Source organism: Diospyros lotus, chromosome 1 (assembly GCF_014633365.1).
Source record: "Diospyros lotus cultivar Yz01 chromosome 1, ASM1463336v1, whole genome shotgun sequence".
Classification (NCBI taxonomy): Eukaryota; Viridiplantae; Streptophyta; class Magnoliopsida; order Ericales; family Ebenaceae; genus Diospyros; species Diospyros lotus.
The window spans coordinates 23,858,586-23,880,331 of NC_068338.1; the positions used below are offsets into that span (position 1 = coordinate 23,858,586).

Consider the following 21,746-nt stretch of genomic DNA (forward strand, 5'->3'; position numbering starts at 1 on the left):
GGTTGTAGCAAGCTCGAGTATGGTACTTGTTCATGTTTGCATCGTTGGCTAGTAGTGCGCTTCAATACATACTGGGTCACATCCTTTTTTAACCCCGACCAATAGAATAACTGTCTCACTCAGTGGTAAGTCACATTCCACGCAAAGTGTCCCCCCTAAAGGAGAGTCATGCATTGCATGGAGGATCCTCTCCTTGAGCTGTGCATCCTCTCCATCCACCACCCTCCCTTTATACCTAAGAAGCCCTGCAATCAAGATGTAGTTTCTTTAGCCCTGTGGTTGCACAACCAGTTGGGACAGTATGTCCTTGATCCATGCTAAGTGTTCATAGCTGGCTAATATGTCTTGCACCCATTCTAGCACTACAGTTGTAATAGCTTGGCAGCTTCCCCATTCTTCTTTTCGAGATAAGGCATCAACCACTATATTCACCTTCCCCTTCCTATATTGTATGGTGTAGTCCAGTCCCAATAGTTTGGTAACCCCCTTTCGTTGCAATTGAGTGTGGATCCTTTGTTGTGTTAAGAACTTGAGGCTTTCAAGTCTGTCTTGATCATGAATGAATTACCCTCCAAGTAGTACCTCCATTTGTCAACAACCATTAATACTGTGTCACGACTAGGCTGCACAATGGGCACTGCCACATCAGATTCTGGTTGCAGTAAGGATAGGTACAGACTAAGAACAGAGAGAAGAGAGAAAGTGAGAGAGAGAAAGAGAGAAGAGACGAGAGAAGATTGGGAAGAATTTCAAAATACTCTTTGATAATTGATAATCTCCTCCCAAAGGGTCTTGGGGAGTATATACAATCTGTTGGGAGGGTAGACATTGCCACATCAGATTCTATTCTCCTCTTCGGTTATAACAACCTTTTTGTCCTATTCTAGTCCATACATGTGGGCACCCTCTATGCTTAACAAACTCATAACAGTGGAGTTATAACAGTAAAAGAAATAGCAAAAAAGTTACAACAATAAAGAGAAGTCAAAATTTCTGTAGCCATGGTGCTTCTCGTGACAATTACCTTGCACTCCCCTTTCTTCATCCACCCGGTCAATGTGATCTTCTTCCCTTCATTCTCAAAAGTGACCTCTAAAGTATTGAAATCGAACACTAGGGGGCTGATTGTCTTCATCTAATAAACCTCGAAAACAATGTGTCAACCTCCTAAGGATTTGGAGGTTTACAAGGAATTCTTGGCCATGCATCTTCCATTTAAATCCCTGGCACTTGTACCTATTGATCATCCTGCTCCCACTTGCAATCACAACCAACAAGGGAGGGGTTTCTTGTTTATTACATTGTAAATCTAAGGCAGTCTTTTTGTCAAGGAAGCTATGAGTGCTCCCACTATCAATTAGTATCATCGGCTTCTTCTTGCCCACCCATCCTTTCACCTTAATTATCCTTCTTGTTGGACATCCTTGCAAGGCTTGCATGGATATCTCCCCATCTTCCACCGTACCTCCACTAGTGACCTCTGGTTCTTCCACTCCTTCCATCCCTTCTTCATTCTCCTCTTCTTGCCCTTCCATCTGCAATAGTTGCATCTTGCATTGGTGAGTAGGAGTGTACTTCTCCCCGCATTGGTAACACAATCCTAATTGACGCTTCTATTCCACTGACAATGACTTCCTCGGAGCCAAATTGGGGGAGTTCTTAGGGATCAGACTTCCCTTCTGAACCATTTGATTGCTGCCTTTCGGATGCATTCCACTGACTTGCGGACTGTACTCTTTGTAACCTTTAGGTGACATCCTATGTTTCTTGGCAAATGCCTCCAAAACCATCTCTTGAAGTTGAGCTTGCTCTGTAGCTTGTTTGATCATGGTCGACTGCAACATTTTGACCATCGGCTTGAGTTGCTTATCCAGTCCACTGATAAAACTTGATACAAAATAAGATTCATCTAACGTAGGATGGGAAAGTGAGAGTAATGATTTCAACTTCTCAAACTTAGCCTGGTATTCATCTACTGCACCTTCCTGTTGTAGTTTATTAAACTCCTCTATGACATTTGTCTTTGATTTCTCCCCAAACCTATTGCATAGGTTAGTCATGAACTCTGGCTAGCTTAGCTTAGTTCTGCACCTACTTCGCCCCTGGAACCACATGTTCGCTACATCATTGAGATATGCGACCGCTATGTTCACCTTCGGTCCTTCTTCCACTTGGTATTGATAGAAGAACCTTTCGCATCTACGAATCCACCATTGATGTTTAATGTCTTCGAATACTGGAATCTCCATCCTTGGCATTGGAATGTTTACATGGACTCCACCATTTCCCTTGGCTGCCATCGCTCCATCCAACTCTAAATGTTCCTTGGATTCCAAAGGATCGGTGGTTCTTTGCAGGGTTCCTTGGCGTCGATAGGATTGGGGCTGTGGTGGCCCTTGGGGGAAAATCCGCCGACAGACTCATGTTCGGCTGCCGGGAGAGCAAACTCAAGGTAGCGGTCAATTGTTGGCCTAAGCTAGAAATTTTTTCTCTAAGACCTGTCACCGTTTGCTCCAATGTCAGCAATGCTTTGCGAGTCGCCGCATTTTCAGATTGATTGCAGCTCACCTACTCCTATGTTTGTTTGATTCCCATTTCCATTGTTTTCAGTCGATCCTCCATTTGCTCCTAATTCTGGCGTATCCCTACCTCCATTGCCTCCAACCTAGTCTCCCACTGCTTCATTCGCATTCCTTCTGTCATTCTCAGCCTCTTCCACGTACTCCAAATTCGTAACAGGATGTCACTGACATTCTGTTAGCAATCACCGATCTCAATTAAGTCTCAATCACAGGCCTGAGATCACCTCGATCTGATACCAATTGTCAGATCTAAAGGATTTGGCAAGGTAATTTGATTTGAATGGTGTTAGGGAAATGTGGAGGGAAGGTTTGAATTAGGGAGGGAAAGAGAGAGAGAATTAGAGAGAGAGAGAGAGAGAGAGTAACAGAAATGAGAGGGAACATATTATTCTCATTCATAACATGATCCGTATTCCATCCACCACTACAAGCATCACATTCTTCCCCTCTAATTTAGGTAATCCTTCCACGAAATCCATGGAGATTTGCTCCCATGCTTGCTTTGGTATGTTGAGTGGCTACAGCTGACTCGGATAGGGAATTTGCTCATGTTTGCAGTGCTGACAAGTAGGACACCTCAAGACAAAAGTGGTCACATCCCGCTTAAGCCTTGACCAATAAAACAATTGCCTCACCTTGTTGTATGTAACATTCAAACCAAGGGGAATCGCTCACCTCACAATAGTCGCCTTCAACTGGAATCAAACCCACAACTAAGGGTTGACTGCTCTGATACCACTGTTACAACCCTTGGGTAGAACTCACCCTTAAAAGCTAGTTGTTAAGGGGAGGGTGACCAAGAGGTTATAAACCCCACACCAGGAGTCTGAACTTCTAATGTGGGACAATTCCATACTCTACAGTGGACCATAACATACCACCATGCTCCGCAGCTAACGCCTACGATGACAGGCTGTGCACTAGCCATTGTTAGTTTCGGGCAAACACTGCAATGCCCGCGTCACCTCTATCGCCGCTCGCTTGCATTGGGAGCCATGGGGCTGGCTTTGACACCATTTGTCATGTACCTAGGGTTGGATTAGGGATTGGGAGAATTTAGAAGAAGAATTGGGGAAATCAGAAGAATAGAAAGTGAGGGAGGGAGAGATCAAGAGAGAGAGAGAGAGTTTAGAGGAAGGAAAATCAGACTATTCAAATATCAATTCAAAGCATTAATTCTCCAAGTACTATAGCCTGTTTATAGGTTGTCTAGGCAATGTAACAACTGAAAAGTACAATAGGTAAGCATCAACGTACATCAAGTGGAAAATACATGTATTAGATTATTCCTAATATATCCTTGGGTTGTGACATGTACTCTTCATCTTGCTGCCATTAGGGACTGTGACTCATAAGGGAGGTGTTTCTTGTCTTGGGCATTGTAATTCTTCAGCTGTAACTTCATCTAGGAAGCTGTGCGTGCTCCCACTATCAATAAGAATCGTCAGCCTCTTCTTTCCCACCAATCTGTTCACCTTGATTATTTTTCTCGATGGACTACCTTGTAATGCATGCAAGGAAATCTCATCGTCCTCCTCTCCTGTAGCCTCCACCTCCCCCATAGCTTCTACTTGCCCTTCTTCTTCTTCTAGCCCTTCCATTTGAAGCAATTGTCTCCTGCATTAGTGACCTGATACTTCTCTCCACAACGGAAGCATAATCCGAGTTGCCTTTTCTGTTCCATGGATAAAGACTTTACCGGGGCTGGCAGCCTTGTACGCTCCTCCACTACCTACCAGTGGGCTGCTTGTGTTTAGACCCTTCGGCACAATCCTATGCTTTTTGAAAAGTGCTTCAAGGGCCAATTCTTGCAGTTTGGCCTTCTCTACAGCTTGACTAATGGTGGTGGGCTGCATCATCTTGACTATTGGTCTTATCTCCTCATTTATCCCATTGATAAAGCTGGACACAAAATAAGATTCGTCCAACGTGGGGTGAGCGACATCTATCAGCGACTTAAGCTCCTCAAACCTGGCTAAATATTCGTCCACCGTCCCCTCCTGCTTCATTTTGTTAAATTCTTCAATGACATCCACCATCTTTCTTTCCCCTAACTGCAAACAAAGGCCTTCTACAAACTTCAGCCAGCTTAGTATCACCCTTTTTCTACTCCATCCTTGAAACCAGGTATCACCGGTGTCATTTAGATAAGCAGCTGCTATGTTTGCCTTCTGTTCCGCAGCCACTCGATATTAGTAAAAGAAACATTCACACCTTCTTACCCACCATCTTGGTTTGTCTCCTTAAAATACCGAAATGTCGAGTCTCGGCATTGGAATCGGGTTAGGATTAACATAAGCGCTCCTTGCTACTGGTTCTGGCTCCAATTCCAACCGTTCCTCCATTTCCACCTGTTCTAGGGGTGGGTTGCCTGGTTTGGCCCCTAGCAAGATCGGGGTCGGATTGGCCCACGATAAAAAATCCGCAGCTTGCATTAGGCAGTCTGGAGAATAGGGTCAAGATTGTGTTTAGCTGCTGCCCGAACCTAGAGAATTCCTCCCAGAGATGGGAGAAATCTTCTCTTAGGTTTCTCTCCACCGCTATAGTTTCCGCTTGGCCTCGACTCACTTTTTCTTGGGTGTGGTAGAGGCCAAGCTCCATCGTTTCTAGTCTTTTCTCAATCTGCTCCTGGTTCTATCGAATACCCAATTCCATCGCATCCAATCGCAATTCCATCTGTTTCATGCATGTCCCTGTCACATAGCTTATATGTAATAAGGGTAGATAGATCCATCTATATTTTGTAATGCCTAATGGGTGAGCCTCGGCAGTTGTAGGGGACGTTGAGTCATGGGCTACCTTCTAGAAGGGCCCGTTGACAACCTATATATTCAGATGTACTGGAGCCATGCTTGGCATGATTAGTAAGAATATTCTTTGGTTTCTCTCTCCTTTTTGTTATTCTTTCTCTCTCTCTCTACTCTCTTCTCCAATTAGCTGGAATTCCCTTGAATTCCGTCCCTAACCTTGTTAGACCAATCAGTGCTGACAATCCCTTCCGCTATCACTAGTTGTGCTTGTGATAGGGGAAGAATATTAGAAGGAAAAATCCATGTAATTCATTGCTAAATCCCATCCCCTGGCCATTGCTCTATATATAGCCTCATAGCCATCCACATGCACCCATGTGCATTACATGTATGCCTCTAGCTACTGGACAATTCTATAACAGAATTATAACAGTAAGAAAAAGTAAAATTACAATAGCTACCCTTGGCATGTGAGGTATCTACTATTTTTAATATTTAATTTAGATTTTCAGGCTATTTTCTCTTCTTTTTTTTTTTTCTTTCAAAAATTCACCTTTTAACCCAAATTCTCCAAATTTTCAATATAAACCTTATTTTTAAGTAATGATACCTCAAAATAATTTTTTGTCCACTTTTGCCCCTTTCCCAAAGTTTGAAGTCATAATTACTAGATTGCCCGTCATGGGTCAAAATGACAAACATGCCCTTCATTGTCCTTTTCAAGTCTTTCTTAGATTTTCTTCTTACTTTTAATTTCCTTAAGGTTGAATCTTCTATACTTTTGACCTCCCCCCCCCCGCCCCCTCTCAATTTTCTTTTGATATTCTAAGCCAAACTATTCAGAATTGCCAAAGTGCTGTTTTCATAAAAAGATCTGAATATTACACTGGGTGCCTGAGAATAAAAATGACGGCGGTGGCTTATTTTGTTCACCTCCTAAGTGGTCTGTAGGCATTTAGTTGCAAGGGTAGTGCACGTTTCCCTGTCTAACCCACAACTTTGCCTACCTGCTAACCTTTGTGAACCATCTTCGAGTATAACCTTCTACCAGTAAACAATGTTAGATGAGTTCTATGAACTCTTTCCACAAGATGTTCTTCCTTGCCGTTTTTTTAGGTTACTCTTTCCCTTTTTTCTTCTCTTTGAATTAAAAGGCATCATTTGTTTTTTTTGGGGGGTCAGAAATAACCGGAATGTTCTTGTTTCTGCTTGGTTTTATATGAGAAATACTTCTTTCTGAACTCTTTGCGGGTGTACAAACCTAGTATGGGACATAGAGCATGATCCCACGTATATGATCTCTAATTGCCATCTTCACAACCTTGATATGACATTTGTAGTGACATTTGTGTTTTTACTTATAGTAGATTAAAGGCTTTGTTACATTTTTCATTGATTTAATATTTTTTATTCCTCATTTCAGTCGGAATTAATTGATCCAGCACTCAAGGGAACACTTAATGTTTTGGAATCATGTGTCAAGACTGGAACAGTCAAAAGAGTTGTTTTGACATCCTCTATAGCTACAGTTTTATACAATGGTAGGCCTCGAACTCCTGATGTGGTAGCTGATGAGACTTGGTTTTCGGATCCAGAGTTCTGCAAGGAAAAGAAGGTAAGTTTTATTTTAAAGAAAAATTATACATACAAAATAAAGGACCAAAAAGGGGGATACAAACCCTGTAGGCTTGATTTATACAATAAAGCCCTGAGCCAATATCTACATGAACATACAAATCCTCAAAAGTTGAAAAAAGAACATAAGCATAAAGGGAAACACTGTTTCATCGTGCACACGTGGAGGGGGGGGGGGAGTTTCTGCCTGATAGAGGCAGAATTGGGGTTGTTTTTTTGATGTTTGCTAATTTGTACCTTTTTCCAATCTTTTTGAGATCATATTGAACCGAGGGGGAGGGAGGGACTGTTGCTGCCTGATAAAGGTAGAATTGATAGTCATGAGGGTTATTTGCTTCTATATCATCTTTTATGTTTGTTAGTTTGTTTGTTTTCCAGATCTTTGTTGAGAATCTTGAGATCACCCATGTTAGTTGGTGTACACTGATTGGACAAAACTGGCTGTCTAATTTTGGCCACTCTGTGGATGCATGTTGAAAATTTACATATTTTTGTCTATTGGTCTGCCTTGTTCACAGAAGTTATGTACATTAAACCTGAATCATGCTAATTTTTCTCCTAATTTGTAGCGTCTTAAAGTAACTTCTTATCTTTAGTAGTTGGAAGTAATGGTGGAATGCAAGTTCATGCTAAAATTTCTAGTTTTTCAATTAATGCAATTTAGAAATGACATGGGTGAGTTTAAGCAGCGATTGTTAGCAACTGTTATGGAGGACAAGGAGATGGTAGGGAGATAAGAAGCTTGAGATGTGATTAGAGGTAGAGCCATGCACTTGAAATCTGCATTGCTTCCTTTTCTACAGCATGGTTTTGTACACGACATTGATAACCAGTTGCTGGATTACAGAAAGTGAATACCTATTGAAGAAATGTGGTGGTAGGTATCTGGTTGGAATCCATTAAAATGATCTGCACTGGCCCTACTTGACTGAAATAGTTGGGATGCTGCTGTGTTGAGCAAGGACCAAATGTGTCAATTTCTGAAGAGAATGACATGTTAGCGAAAACCTGAAATTCTGATGTTTCCATTGAGACATGTCAGACAGAAAAACTAGAAAGCATTCAGAAACAGTAACTATTTTTGTCAATATTGGACAATATCTAATAAGAATCATTGTTGTTGAACAAACTCGCGTGACACACTCACACTCAACCCTCAAGAAAGACATCGAAAACTCATGGTAAAGACAAAACAAGAATAAGAACAGAAACAGCAATAACACACACAAGGGACACCGGATTTATCCTGGTTTGGATCACCTTTGAACCGGTGAATCCTACATCCAAACTGATCAGAGGGCTTATGGCTTCCATTATCTTGAAACAATAGGAACGATACAATGCACTGCACTCACAACTCTATGACCGAGCTATCCTCACCGAGATTACAAGGACTAAGACTTTTCTCTCTAGCAGTACACAATCACAAGATACAATGAAAAATAGGGGAATAAGAGACTTTCCCCGACCCTCTATTTATAGATCATAGAGGCGGGAGTGACTAGGGGAAAATACCTAACTAACTAGTAGTTACCTTATTTGGTAGTTATCGTTACAAATGCCACACTACTCCTAGAAACCGGTCTTCAACGGCTTATTTTCTTCTATCCTTTATATTCTTCCGAGCCATGAGACTAATCTTAGGCAAATTCTAACAATTGTTGTTTTATCTTTTTCATTTGAGAACCAAAATAAAAAAAAATCTTAAAATGCACTGAGATAGTTTAAGGAAATGTGAAGGAGATATAAAATAAATGTGAAATGAAGCATTGTTTACATGTGGGTAGCTTTTTTTTATAAAAATATTAACATTAGGTCCTCTTACTTAAATTCAAGTTTTCCATGAACCTTATCGGCAACTAACCCAATATACTTTTGACTCTTAAATTTTCAGTGTTGATTGTCCTTCATTGAATGAAATTAACCATATTTTATTAAGTACATTGAGAATGTTGCAACATTTGTTTATAAGTTATACTATAATTATCATTATTTTTTCAAATTTTATTTAGTTGGAACATTGTTCATATTAAAGATCCAACCACTTGTGATTCACATAACTAATTATTGAGCTTATCTTATCATTTATCCAAACTGCAGTTTCTATTTCTATACGTTTTTGCACTTCTCCTATTTCATTACCATTTTCTTTATGTGTCTTGCATATTTCCACTTGTGAGCTAATTGAAATAGCACATTGAAACAAAAATTTCATTTTAGTGTAGAGCTCTTTTTTTTTTTTTTGCTTATCATTTTGTTCAACATCACTAGAATATTTCATCAAATTTGTTTAAGGTCAACTGCCTTTCTTTCACTTTTGGAGGGGCGAAGTTCAAAGCTTCCTTTAGTAAATGGAGAATGTGTACTTTTTCATCCGTGGTACTTGAGTTTTTGTTTTCTTCTTTTTCTTAGATCTTACTTATTAATAAGGTGGGAGTGACAACTAAAGATAAGGTATGGGAGTCATATTTCAGATGGTTTGAACATGTAAAAAGAAGATTGATAAATGCCTCTATGAGGCAAGTGGAAGAAGTTTGTTGCAAAGAGATGAAGAAAGACCAAAGAGAACTTGGCCGGAAATCTTAAACATGACATACAATATAATGGCCTTATAAGAGGATATCACCATGGATAGAGATGGTTGTCAGTTCTAGAATTCATTTAGCCGTTCACAGCTAATAGGATTCAGGCTTGTGACTATTGTTGTTGTTTTATACTTTTCTGTCCCCGTATATTTTAAGTGTGGGAAGTACAGTTTTTTGGATATCCTTGTGTAGCTGTACTTTATTTTCATTCTTATATCCATTGATATATTCTTTTGTACTTTATTGCTCAATATACCATTAATTGAAAAAGAACAGAAAAGAATGGAGTGTCAATCTAGAAGTTGGAATCAGTATTACCTCAGAATGTTGGTTTCTCTTGTGTAACCATAAAGAAGAAACTCAAGTTGTTATGTAAAGCTATGTGTTGCCAGAGTTCTATAGATAGCCATGCAACATATACTGGGCATGGATTGATAAGTTAAAATCATGGTTTATCTTATAAATGTGAGATACCTAGTGGAGGTCATAAGAGGAAGTACACAAGCTGGAACATGAGATGACTTGCAGAAATTCTCAGCTGTGGACACTTGCACTTTGAACTGTGGACACTTGGGTCACTTCCATAAAAAGTAGTTGTTTTATATGTTTATTTATCTCATGTAGTTATATCTTGCTTGACCTAGTGACCTACTCCATAAATTGAAATAATCCTCTTAACCTCTATTTTATACCTTTATTATTTCATGAAAAAGTTGGTGTCTGCTGCTGTAATAATTAAAGATGAAGATGATACTATAACCTATGCCGTGTTCTTCACCAGAATATATATATATATATATATATTGATAGGGATCTAGAACTTAGAGAAGAAGTATTAGAATGTCAAAATCAAATATATGAGATTAGGTTTATTTATCTTTTTATTTTCAGAACTTTTGATTCCTAGTAGTTTAAAATTTTCTTGTTTGAATTGGAGGATTGAAAGGTGGCATGTTTGATTAAAGATTATACAAACTTTAATTTCCTCCTGGTATTTATCTTTCTTCTCTTATCTGTTCTTTTTAACTTCTCTGCTTGCTATCTTCTTTTCTGTATTTCTTCTTTTCTGTTTCTCTGTTGGTCCTGCATTTTCTTCCAGATGCTACATACTTGTAATGTTTGTTCATAGTTTGCCTAATCCCCATGGTGTTTTGTCTTTACCACCAGATGTGGTATCAACTTTCAAAGACACTAGCAGAGGATGCTGCCTGGAAGTCTGCAAAAGAAAAGGGTATTGATATGGTTACAGTAAATCCAGCAATGGTTGTTGGTCCTCTGTTACAACCAACACTTAATACCAGTGCTGCTGCTGTTTTGAGCATAATAAATGGTACACATTACTTTTAGATGGAATATTCACATTTTGTTGAATATCTTCACTCTCAATAGTTACACACAAATCTATTGAACAGAGAAGCATTATTTCCATGCCTTATTAGGAATATCATCTCTCGCGGTGGTGGGCGAAAATGGAATTAACCTGAATTCTCATACTATACTCTCAATTTATTGTCTGATGTTTAAGGCGACAACAAAAGGAACAACAATCACAAGCCTTAATCCCACTAGGTGGGTTGCCTACATAAATTTTAGGCCTCCATACATCTCCATCCTTGGCCATATCCTCTATTAGGCCATTATATCTATCATGAATCAAGGCTTTGATTATATGTGATTAGTCAATATTCTATAGATTTAAAACTGTAATTAGGATGTGATTATGTCTATATTTCTGTAAATAGAAGATTGCTCAATTAGAGGTGTTATGCCTAACAAAATATTGGAGCAACATGAAAATGAATAAAAAAATAGTCAAGAGGAGGAAGAGCCAAGTGGTGGCTCGAGGATGTGCCATGTGGCTGCTCGAGTAGCCATGGGTGACCCGGGTGGGGGTCATGTTATAGAATAATCGCACAACTCCCTCTTAAGACACTCGCACTTACAATAGACCTACCCACAGAATCTCTCAAACCCTTTCAACAACAAGAATTAATGGAACACATAAATAAAGAACATGAAAACCGAAACAAGAATAACACCAATTTATCCTAGTTTAGTCTTCTAAAGAAGACCTACATCCAGACTGCCTTAGGCACATTATCTCCACTATCTTGAACGAACAAATCAAGGATTACATGCACTATATCTCTTCAACAGTCTTATACCCAGAACTGTTAAGAGTTTCCCTACCGAAGAATACAAAGATATACCCTATTTGATCTCAAGTAAAACCTTGCGCATACTCCTCTCACCCTCTTGTTACAAGACAGTATAATCGAATGCCTCTCACCTGACCTCTATTTATACACCATAGAGGCGGTAAACAAAAAACTAACTAAACCGGTAGTTACAACCAACTAACCGAACTTAAAACGCTAACTAACCCTTCTAGAAGCAAACCTTCTAGAATAACACAAAGTGATATACAAATGCTAACAGCAAAAAACATCCTCTCGAGAAAACCTAAAGCTAATCTAATACGAGTTATTACAACAGGTCACCCGAGGTGGCAGAAGGCTGCACCCTCGAGTGCCACTCGGGGGTCGCAGGTAAGGCGTGGCCCCCCACACCTAGCCGTGCCACGCAACAACATGGTGGGGGGCCACCCCCCTCAAGGCCTTATGGCCGCACCCCCAAGTAGGGGTCACTCGGGGGTGAGGCACCCCCGAGTGAGGGCCACTTGGGGTGTCTAGCCTTAGCTCGCGCCTGCGTCCATACCCACGCTTGCGCATGCCAATACCACCAACACCCCTGAGTGAGAGTCACTCGGGGTGCCTCGATAGCGCTCGTGTGCCCACATGATCGTACCCGTGCGCTAACATCTCCGCGAGACTCAGTTAAAACTACCCCGCGAGACTCAGTCAAAACTACCCTCGCGAGACTCAGTCAAAGCCCTCTTCGAGGTTCTCGCCAAAAAGATCAGGTCACCTAATACTTGGTAGCCTCTCCCATTGGTATAAATAGGGGGTCCTTCCCCCCATACGGTACGCAAACTCTCACACTCATACTCACTTCTTGCCTTCAAGCATTTTACTTCTATGAGAGGCCGATTTAAGCATTGGAGGGTCCGCGCGGGGATTCTCACCCGCGCCCTTAACCGATTTTCTTTCCAAGCAGGTCATCCATCCCCCGGATGAGTCACCCATCGCTCGGATAAACTGCACTTGAGTTACCCTTTGGTAGTTTTCCATCTATAAAATCATTGTTGTAGTTAAACAACAACAAGAGGATTTGTTTCCATATCTAGGTAAACAACTTCTGTATATATATGTCTATCAATTCAATGAAAGATATTGCCATATTTTTTCACATAGTATCAGAGCCTAAGAAAATCTAGGACTCTCTTTCTTGAGCCTTCAATGTCGACCGATCTGTAATCGCTAACTACCTTCTTGCTACTACTGACGGCCCATCACCAGCTGCCTTCATTGCTGAAATAGTAACTTACTTCCCATTCTTCTCTTGCCCTTTCCATTAACTAGAGATGTCTGCCACCATTGGCGAAGTTAATTCCCATGACACGAGAGAAATACCAGCACCCTCGTTCCTTCAGCCATCAGGAGAATTACAGCAAGTCAATGTTGCCTACTAGTTAGACGTGAAGAATTATCTCAAATGGTCCCAATTGATTCAGATCATTTTGAAAGGGAAAGGGAAGATTAGTTGTATCATAGGGACTGGACCAGAGAAGGAAGATCCAACATGTGTAGCATGGGATGAAGAAGATTTCATGATAATTGCATGGCTTTGGAGTTCCATGGCACTTGAAATCAATGACACCTGCATTTTTTTATCAACAACTAAGGAGGTTTGGGAGTCTATCCAACAGACCTACTCGAAGGTTAAAGATGCAGCCCAAATCTATGAATTGAAGACCAAAATAACATTACCGAAGCAAGGGAACGGGATTATCAACGAGTATACCAATCTCCTAAAGGGGCTCTGGCAAGAGATGGATCGCTACCAGGTCATTGAGATGAAAGACAACGATGATGCAGCCACATTGAAATCTTTCATAGAAAAAGATCGCACCTACGACTTCCTTGCAAGTCTCAACGTGGAGTATGATCAGATGAGGGTTCAAATCCTAGGCAAAGATGACTTACCTTCACTTAATGAAGTGATTTCGATTATTCTAGCTGAGGAAAGTAGGCGGGGTGTAATGTTAGAACCTAAAACAATTGAGGTCTCAGCAATGATAGCAAATGGAGGAAGCTGTGGATTTAAGAAGGACCAATTGATTGGAGAGAATTGAAAAACAATCTCTAAATCCATAAGTAGTGACAACTGTGATAACCTGTGGTGCACTTTCTACAAGAAGCCAAGACATACTAGGAAGATGTGCTGGAGGCTTAATGGAAAGCCACCAAGCAAGGAATGGGGGAAAGTAGAGGTGGATAACAACATCGAAGCCAGGGGCAAGCCAATATGGTAACCCCATAAGGGGAAGAACAGACCCGTAAACCAAAGGAATTCAACAAGGAAGAGATTGAAAGGTTGAGACACTTCCTAAGTACTCTTGACAAACCATCATTTTCAGGTAACTACTCATTGATACACTCAGGTAAACCTCCAATTTCTCATGCTTTAAATGTCTCAGATACATCCTCCAAAGATTTATGGATTATTGATTCCAGAATCACTGACCATATGACTCATTCCTCTCGGTTTTTCCACTCATACCCACCCTGTTCTAGCAATCGAAAAATTGATACGGCTGATGATTCTTTGATCATAGTAGTTGGAATAGGAGAAATTAAAATCAATCATGTACTTACACTAAAAAATGTCCTCCATGTGCCTAAATTATCCACCAACCTTCTCCCTGTATCCAAACTATCCTATGATATCAATTGCAAAGTGATTTTTCTACCATCTTGCTGTTTGTTTTAGGACTAGGATTCGGGATTGATGATTGGATATGCTAAGGAATGGGATGGCTTATACTATCTTGAGAAATTTGAGAAACCTACAGCTGACAGGTGGAACCAGCCCCTAACATACCTTATAGAACCACATATTTCCTCCAAGGACATCATTTAGCTGCATCATTACAAGTTGGGACATCTTGCTTTTTTAACTCTCAAAATTCTATTTCCTTTTTTGTTTAAAGACATAAACATTAGACAGTTTGATTGTGATGTCTGTGAATTTGCTAAACACCGATGTGCTATTTTTCCTGCTAATAATAACAAACGTCTTTTTTTTTTTTGAATTAATTCATAGTGATATCTGGGGTCCATCAACCATTCCAAATGTTTGTGGGGCACTTTGGTTCGTTTCGTTTATTGATGATTGCACAAGGGTTACCTAGGTCTTTCTTCTTAAATCTAAATCTAATGTGAGTGACATTCTCCCCAATTTCTTTTCTACAATTCAAAATCAATTTGGGGCACAAATCAAACAGTTTAGGTCAGACAATGCAGAGGACTATTGTCCTGCTTATTCTATCTCGCAAGTGGATGGATCGTGACAAGTAATATAGTGATGAATAGAGTGTCGTACCCACGAGGACTAACTTTTGACGTTTAATTGATTTAATCTTAACCTAACACACACATTAACAAAGACTTCAATTGTAATGAAAACTAATTTACTAATAAAAGATGCAAACAAAATAATTTCTTTGATTCAAAAACTCTCAAAGTTAAGGCACTAGGGTTTGTGAATCCACCGTCGGCCTTCTATGATTCAACTATTCATTACTCGGGTCTTGCTATTCCTTATCTTAGGTTGAAAATCAATAATTCAATTACAACCAAAAGCCTCTCTCGATGGTCATTCAGTTCTATATATATATGAGATTAACTATCTCTAATTAACCTTCGAACATATAAACATGCATTCAATCACAGAGATCATCACAGAATGATTTCATAAGGCATAACGATATCTCTACCTATTATAAGACCCTACGTTGTTTGCTACCATGTCTAATCCGTATTGAATCTCTCGAAAGTAATACAAATCACAAATATGTTTCAATGGTGATCAAGCATCAAAACAACATTATGAACATAACAAACAATCAACCCGAATGGATGAGAAAGTAGCAAACCAAATAACTTTAAATCAAACCATTAGAAGTCGAGGTTTCATCATTCACCCTAGTTAGAAACACTTAGCAATGCATTCTTGCAATCAAAAGAAAAAGAAAAGACTTGGAATCCATAGCAAAGAATTGAAAAAGAAAAGAAAAATATAACCCAAGTGTCTTCAATCTTTCGTCCGCTTCTCTTCCGTGCCCCCCCCCCAAAAAAAACTCCTCAAAACCTTTAAGAATAAGTCTTTATATAGTGGTTTTTAGGTTATTAAAGTCGTGCAGAGTGAAAACTCTCATTTTTCATTGATTTGGATGGAGATGGGCCGAAATCGAGCTTTGATTTGAAGTTCAGAACGCTACCGCGGTCCTATCGCGATATGCTTGTTGCTGCAGACTCGTGAGCTCCAGATAGCAATTCCTAAAGCGGTCCTACAGCGGTGTGCATTCCGCTATAGGACCATGAGCTCCAGAAACTAAACCTTAAAGCGGTCTTACAGCGGTATGCATTCCGCTATAAGCCCGCTAGCCTTCTTCTTTGGCCTCTTGCTTTATCATCTTCCACTTTTTGGCTCTTGATAATCTTTTGCTTTCTTTTGCATCGATACCTGACCTTGCCTTCAAGCTTTATTTCACTCCCATCATGCACCAAAATCACTCTTTTTGCTCCATGTCCGCTTTGCATGTAATGTGTACCTATATTGACAATATTAAGCCCAAAATGAATAGCAATCATGTTCATTAAATAATTAAATGCTAAGCTTGAACCACTAAATAACAGTGCAAAACATGTTGATCAAATATTCAACCAAACTCTTTCCACCTATTTCGTTCAAAGAGGAGTTATTCATGAGTCATCATGTGTTTTCACCCCTCACCAGAATGGAGTTGTCGAACTAAAGAATAACCATCTCCTAGATACTACTAGGAAATTGTTGTTTCAAAAAAATGTGGCTAAACAATTTTGAGGGGAAGCGGTCCTTACAACAACTCATGTCATCAACCAGTTACCCTCCAGAGTGTTACATTTTCAGACTCCCTTGGCAGTTTTATCCTGGTTCTATCTTGATCTTCCTATCACAAATCATCATAGCCTAGGGTTATTCGGGTGTGTTTCATTTGTTCATGTTCACAACCCTAATCGAGGGAACTTGGATCCTAGAGCTGTTAAGTGTGTCTTTGTGGACCATTCTTCCACACAAAAAGGGTACAAATGCTATCATCTTCCCACTAAAAAATTTATGGTTTTTGCGGATGTTACATTTGTTAAAGTTGAACCCTATTTTACCTACCCTTCTCTTTAGAGGGAGACCTCAAGTATGAAAGATAAGGATGATTTGTTTGTCCCTGACTTACCATTAACCTCTACTCCTCTGCTCAAACTTGCATTTAAACCCACCAAACTTGCATTTGACCCTACTTCACAAAACCCAAACCTGCTGCCCGGACCTGCATTTGAATCTAATCCACATAACCATGAACCTAAATCCTCCCTACACCTTGGTTCCCAAACTAAAAGGGGAAAAGCCACTATTAACAAATGGTTTTCACATATTTACTCAAGAATGACTAATCCAGAACCCGAACCAAGGTTGCACCTTTCATTAGATCCAACTTCTGGAATTGAGGTAATATCTCTTGGGTCACCTTCTAATATTGATTCCATGATTGATATTGATTTGCCGATAGCACTAAGGAAAGGAATTAGAGAGTGCACAAAATATCTCTTATATCCACTCTTTCACTTTGTATCCTTTAAAAGATGCTCTCCATCTCATAGAAGCTTCCTTGCCAACATATATACAACATCCATTCCTATCACATTATCGGAGGCTTCAAAGTGTGAAAATTGGAGGAATATTATGAATGTTGAAATGTAGGCCTTAGACAAGAATAATACGTGGGGATTGTGGATTTACCAAAAGAAAAGAAATCGGTTGGATGCAAATGGGTCTTCACAGTCAAGTATAGAGCAATGGGACACTTGAAAGATACAAAACTAGGTTGGTAGCTAAAGTATATACCCAAACATATGGAATAGACTACCAAGAGACCTTTGCCCCTGTAGCCAAGATAAACATAGTGAGAATTCTCTTGTCTCTAGCAACTAATTTTGACTAGCCTTTACAACATTATGATGTGAAGAATGCATTCTTGCATAGAGACCTTGAGGAGAAAATTTACATGGACATACCCCCAAGGTTCAATAGAAACAGAATTGGGACTAAGGTTTGCAAACTCAAGAAGGCACTATATGGCCTGAAACAATCACCTAGAGCTTGGTTGAGGAGGTTTTTCAATGTAATATTGGCCATGGGTTACAAACCAAGCCAAGGGGATCTCATTTTATTCATAAAACACTCAAGTTCAGGTTTTGTTACAGCCCTTATTGTTTATGTTGATGACATTATAGTGATAGAAAATGATGAAAATGAGAGGTACAACTTGGGTAGATGTTTGGTTGAGGAGTTGGAGATCAAGTAACTAGGGAATTTGAAATATTTCCTAAGTATTGAAGTGGCACGGTCCAGGGGATATTTATATCCCAACACAAGTATGTCCTTAACCTCTTGCGAGACACATGGAAAATGGCTTGCAAACCATCCAGCATCCCAATTGACCCTAATCACAAGCTTGGTGAAGCTGAGGGAGATAGGGACGCATGCAAGAAAGCATATCAAAGATTGGTCGGTAGGCTAATTTACCTATTTCACACATGACCGGATATAGCATATGCAATTAACATAGTAAGTGAATTCATGCACCAAACCAAGGAACTTCACCTAGAAGCAATCTATAGAATTTTACACTATCTCAAGAGTACTCTAGGAAAAAGGGATTTTATTTAAGAAGGGGGGGGGGGGTTCACCATAAAGGCTATACTGATGCTGATTATGTAAGCTCGATGGTTGATAGGAGGTCTACCATGAGATATTGCACTTTCTTGGGAGGAAACTTAGGCTGCACTTGTGTTTTCTTTGTTGTTTTTAGCCCGTTTTGAGTTTTCAATTTTTCAAAACATTGAAAACGTGTTTACTTTGCTCTTTTTAAAAATGCATTTTCGAAAAACAAGAAAAATTTTTGTAAAGAAAATTCAATACAACAAATGTTGTTTTAGGTGTTTTCAGTCAAAACATACTGAAAACACAGAACACGGAAAACACACAGCCCCTCTTCCCTCCCCCCCCCCCAAATCTCACAAATCTCTCTCTCTCTCTCTAGTCTCGGCCGTCGACTGCGCCCGCCATCTCCGTCACCGCCATGACCCGTCGTCAACCGCTTCCTGCCATTCGATCTTCGTAGTTCTCTCATCTCTTCGCTCGATCGCCATTCGATCTTGCTAGTTGCCATTAGATCTAAGGAGATTTGGCTGTTGGATCTTGCTGATTTTTGGGTATGTTGGTCGATGGGCCTTTGGGTGTCGAGTGGGTGCCTTTGATCGCTAGAAGCCACCAACCACGGTGGCCGGTGGCGACTGGCAGTGCATATATAGGTGTTGGTTGAAAATTAAAAATTAGATCTACGAAAATCCAACCGTTAAACCTGACCCATTTTTGTGTATGTTAACCTTCATGACTTGGAGTTTCTAATAGTAGGATCTGATCGTGTGAATCTCCAGTCGACAATGGTCACCGGCGATGGAGAAGATGCAGGGCGCCGAAGAATAGAAGAAGAAAAGAGAAAAGAAAAGAAAAGAAGAATAAAAGAGAAACACAAAATAGTTTTCCAAAATTCTAAAATAAATGCGTTTTTTAGTTTTCTATTTTAAAAAACAGTTTTTTCAGAATGACAATAAGAACACATTTTCAAAATTTTCAAAAAAGACACTCAAAATACAAAACTGAAAATGAATTCAAAACTTAAAACTCAAAACTGAAACACAAAGAGAACATCACCTTAGTTACTTGGAGGAGGAAGAAGCAACCTGTTGTGGCAAGATCAAGTGCAGAATTATATTTTTGGGCAATGGCATAGGGTATATGTGAACTGCTATGGTTGAAGATTATTTTGGAAGATCTAATCCTCAATTGGAATGGCCCTATAAAACTTTATTGTGACAATAAATCTGCTATTAGTATTGCACACAATCCTGTGCAGCATGACAGAACAAAACACATTGAGGTGAATCGACATTTTATTAAAGAGAAATTGGACAGTAGTCTTATTTGTACACTTTATATACTAAGTGAATCACAGATAGCTGATGTCCTAACCAAGGGACTCAATAGTCCGGTCTTTCATGAGATTATAATAGCCAAGTTGGGAATGGACAATGTCTATTCATCAGTTTGAGAGGGAGTGTCGTGAATCAAGACTTTTAATATATGTGATTAGTCAATATTCTGTAGATTTGAAGCTGTAATTAAGATGTGATTATGTCTATATTTTGTAAATAGAAGATTGCTCAATTAGAGGATTTGTTTACATATCCAGGTAAGCAGCTATTGTATATATATGTCTACCAATTCAATGAAAGATATTGCCATATTTTTCCACAATATCTTATGTCATGTCTAAGGGCAACTTGCCAAGTATTTTGGTCTCTCTCCCTTTTCTGGTTACAAATTTCCACAATTTCATCCCATTGCCTCATGGGTACTTTATTGTTTCCTCACATGTTCAAACCATCTTAATCATCACTCTTGTATCTATCTTCAATAGGCACCCCTCTTATTTTATTGCACATGATTTCATTTCTTATTTTTTCTTTACTGTAAAATTTTCATCTCAGCATTCAGCAATACTCATATTTTTCACATATTTTTGCTTAACTGCCAAATATCTTGAGCCAAATTACAAAAATGGTCTTATTTTCAGTCCAATAAAACTTCCCTTTTAGCCTTAAAGGGATTTTATTTTCGCTTGAAATGTTTGATGTACTTCAATTTCAATTGTCCTGCCCTGGTGTCATGACCCAAGGGGTAAATCCGTAAAGGGGCCAGTAGTAGCCGTTAGTTGTTAGTTAGCTGGGAGGTTAGGTGGTTAGGGAGTTAGTTAACTATGCAACAACTTAGTGTTTTGCTGTTATGATTAGTTAGCTGGATAGTTACATTGTATACTTGCTGACTTGCTGTTAGGGTTGCTGGAGGATCTATAAGTATCCTACTGCAGTAAGAGGAAATCATCTTTGGAGAATAATACAAAAGCCTTTCTCTCATTTCTCTCTCTCACTCTCTCTCTCTCATTCTCTCTTTCATTCCCCCTTGTTCTATCTTTCTCCCACCCTCATTCTATCCGTCTTCCTACATTCATTCTTTCTTGAAATTCAATTGAATTTCCCTCAACTGTCCAGCCCATAATCTGAGGGCTTGACACCTGGTTTTAAGATTAGCATCCTTCATGGTCTCTTGTTCTTTTTCAACAATTGATCCAAGACGTCAAATTGATCCTTTTTCCTTTCTTTTTTTCCAAGTTTCACAATAACATCTTTCATACTTGTATTTTTACTAAACTCAAATTCCACAGTTTTTTACCGGCTTAATTTAAAAGCTTTGGTTTCTGAAGTATTTCTCTATAATTCAAGTCTATTATTTACACTTTCTTTTGGCTCATCCATCAAGACAAGGCACTTCTTTATAGATGTGTTTTGTGAGTTCATTCATCACAAAGCAAAGAGGTAAGGAATCTTTGATGTAATCTAATTGTACTTAGGAAAGCCTCAATATTTCCTCCACAAGTCTTAATATATGTTCTTGCTTGATGAGACTCATCCTTAATAGGCCTATATATAAGCAATTCAAACTCCTTTCTTCTCTAACACCCCTCCACAAGGCGTATTTGGGATTCTATCATGGGCTTTTTTCAAGTCTATACCATCTGCAAGCCTTTTTGTTTTTCTCTGGACCTTTTGATTAAGCATCTCATAAGCAGATAGCTTCCATTAATTGACCTATTGAGCATAAAATCAAATTGACTTTTAGAGACTGTAGTTTCTCTCCTTAACCCGTGTTCAATTACCCTTTCCTAAAGTTTCACAATGGCTCATTAGCTTGATCCCCTTGTAATTTTCATAACTTTGAACTTCTCTTTTATTTTTTATAAATTGGTACTGGAGTGCTCTTTCTCCATTTGTTTGGAATCCTTTGTAATTTAAGGATCACCTTAGATAATTTTGTTAACCAAAAAATACCCACTTCTCCCATGCATTTCCATG

At 39.3% G+C, this 21,746-nt stretch overlaps 1 protein-coding gene across 2 annotated transcripts in view; it reads left to right on the top strand.

Annotated features, from left to right (window-relative positions):
• LOC127807397 (phenylacetaldehyde reductase-like) overlaps positions 1-21,746 on the top strand; it is a 56,752-nt gene that overhangs the window by 15,438 nt on the left and 19,568 nt on the right. Inside the window, exons 3-5 of one of the 2 annotated variants that reach the window (XM_052345217.1) lie at positions 6,756-6,947; positions 7,225-7,272; positions 10,720-10,882. In XM_052345217.1, the coding sequence (XP_052201177.1) occupies positions 6,756-6,947; positions 7,225-7,272; positions 10,720-10,882 (403 nt within the window). The remainder of the gene's footprint in view (positions 1-6,755; positions 6,948-7,224; positions 7,273-10,719; positions 10,883-21,746) is intronic. The other variant, XM_052345226.1, reaches the window with a different exon arrangement.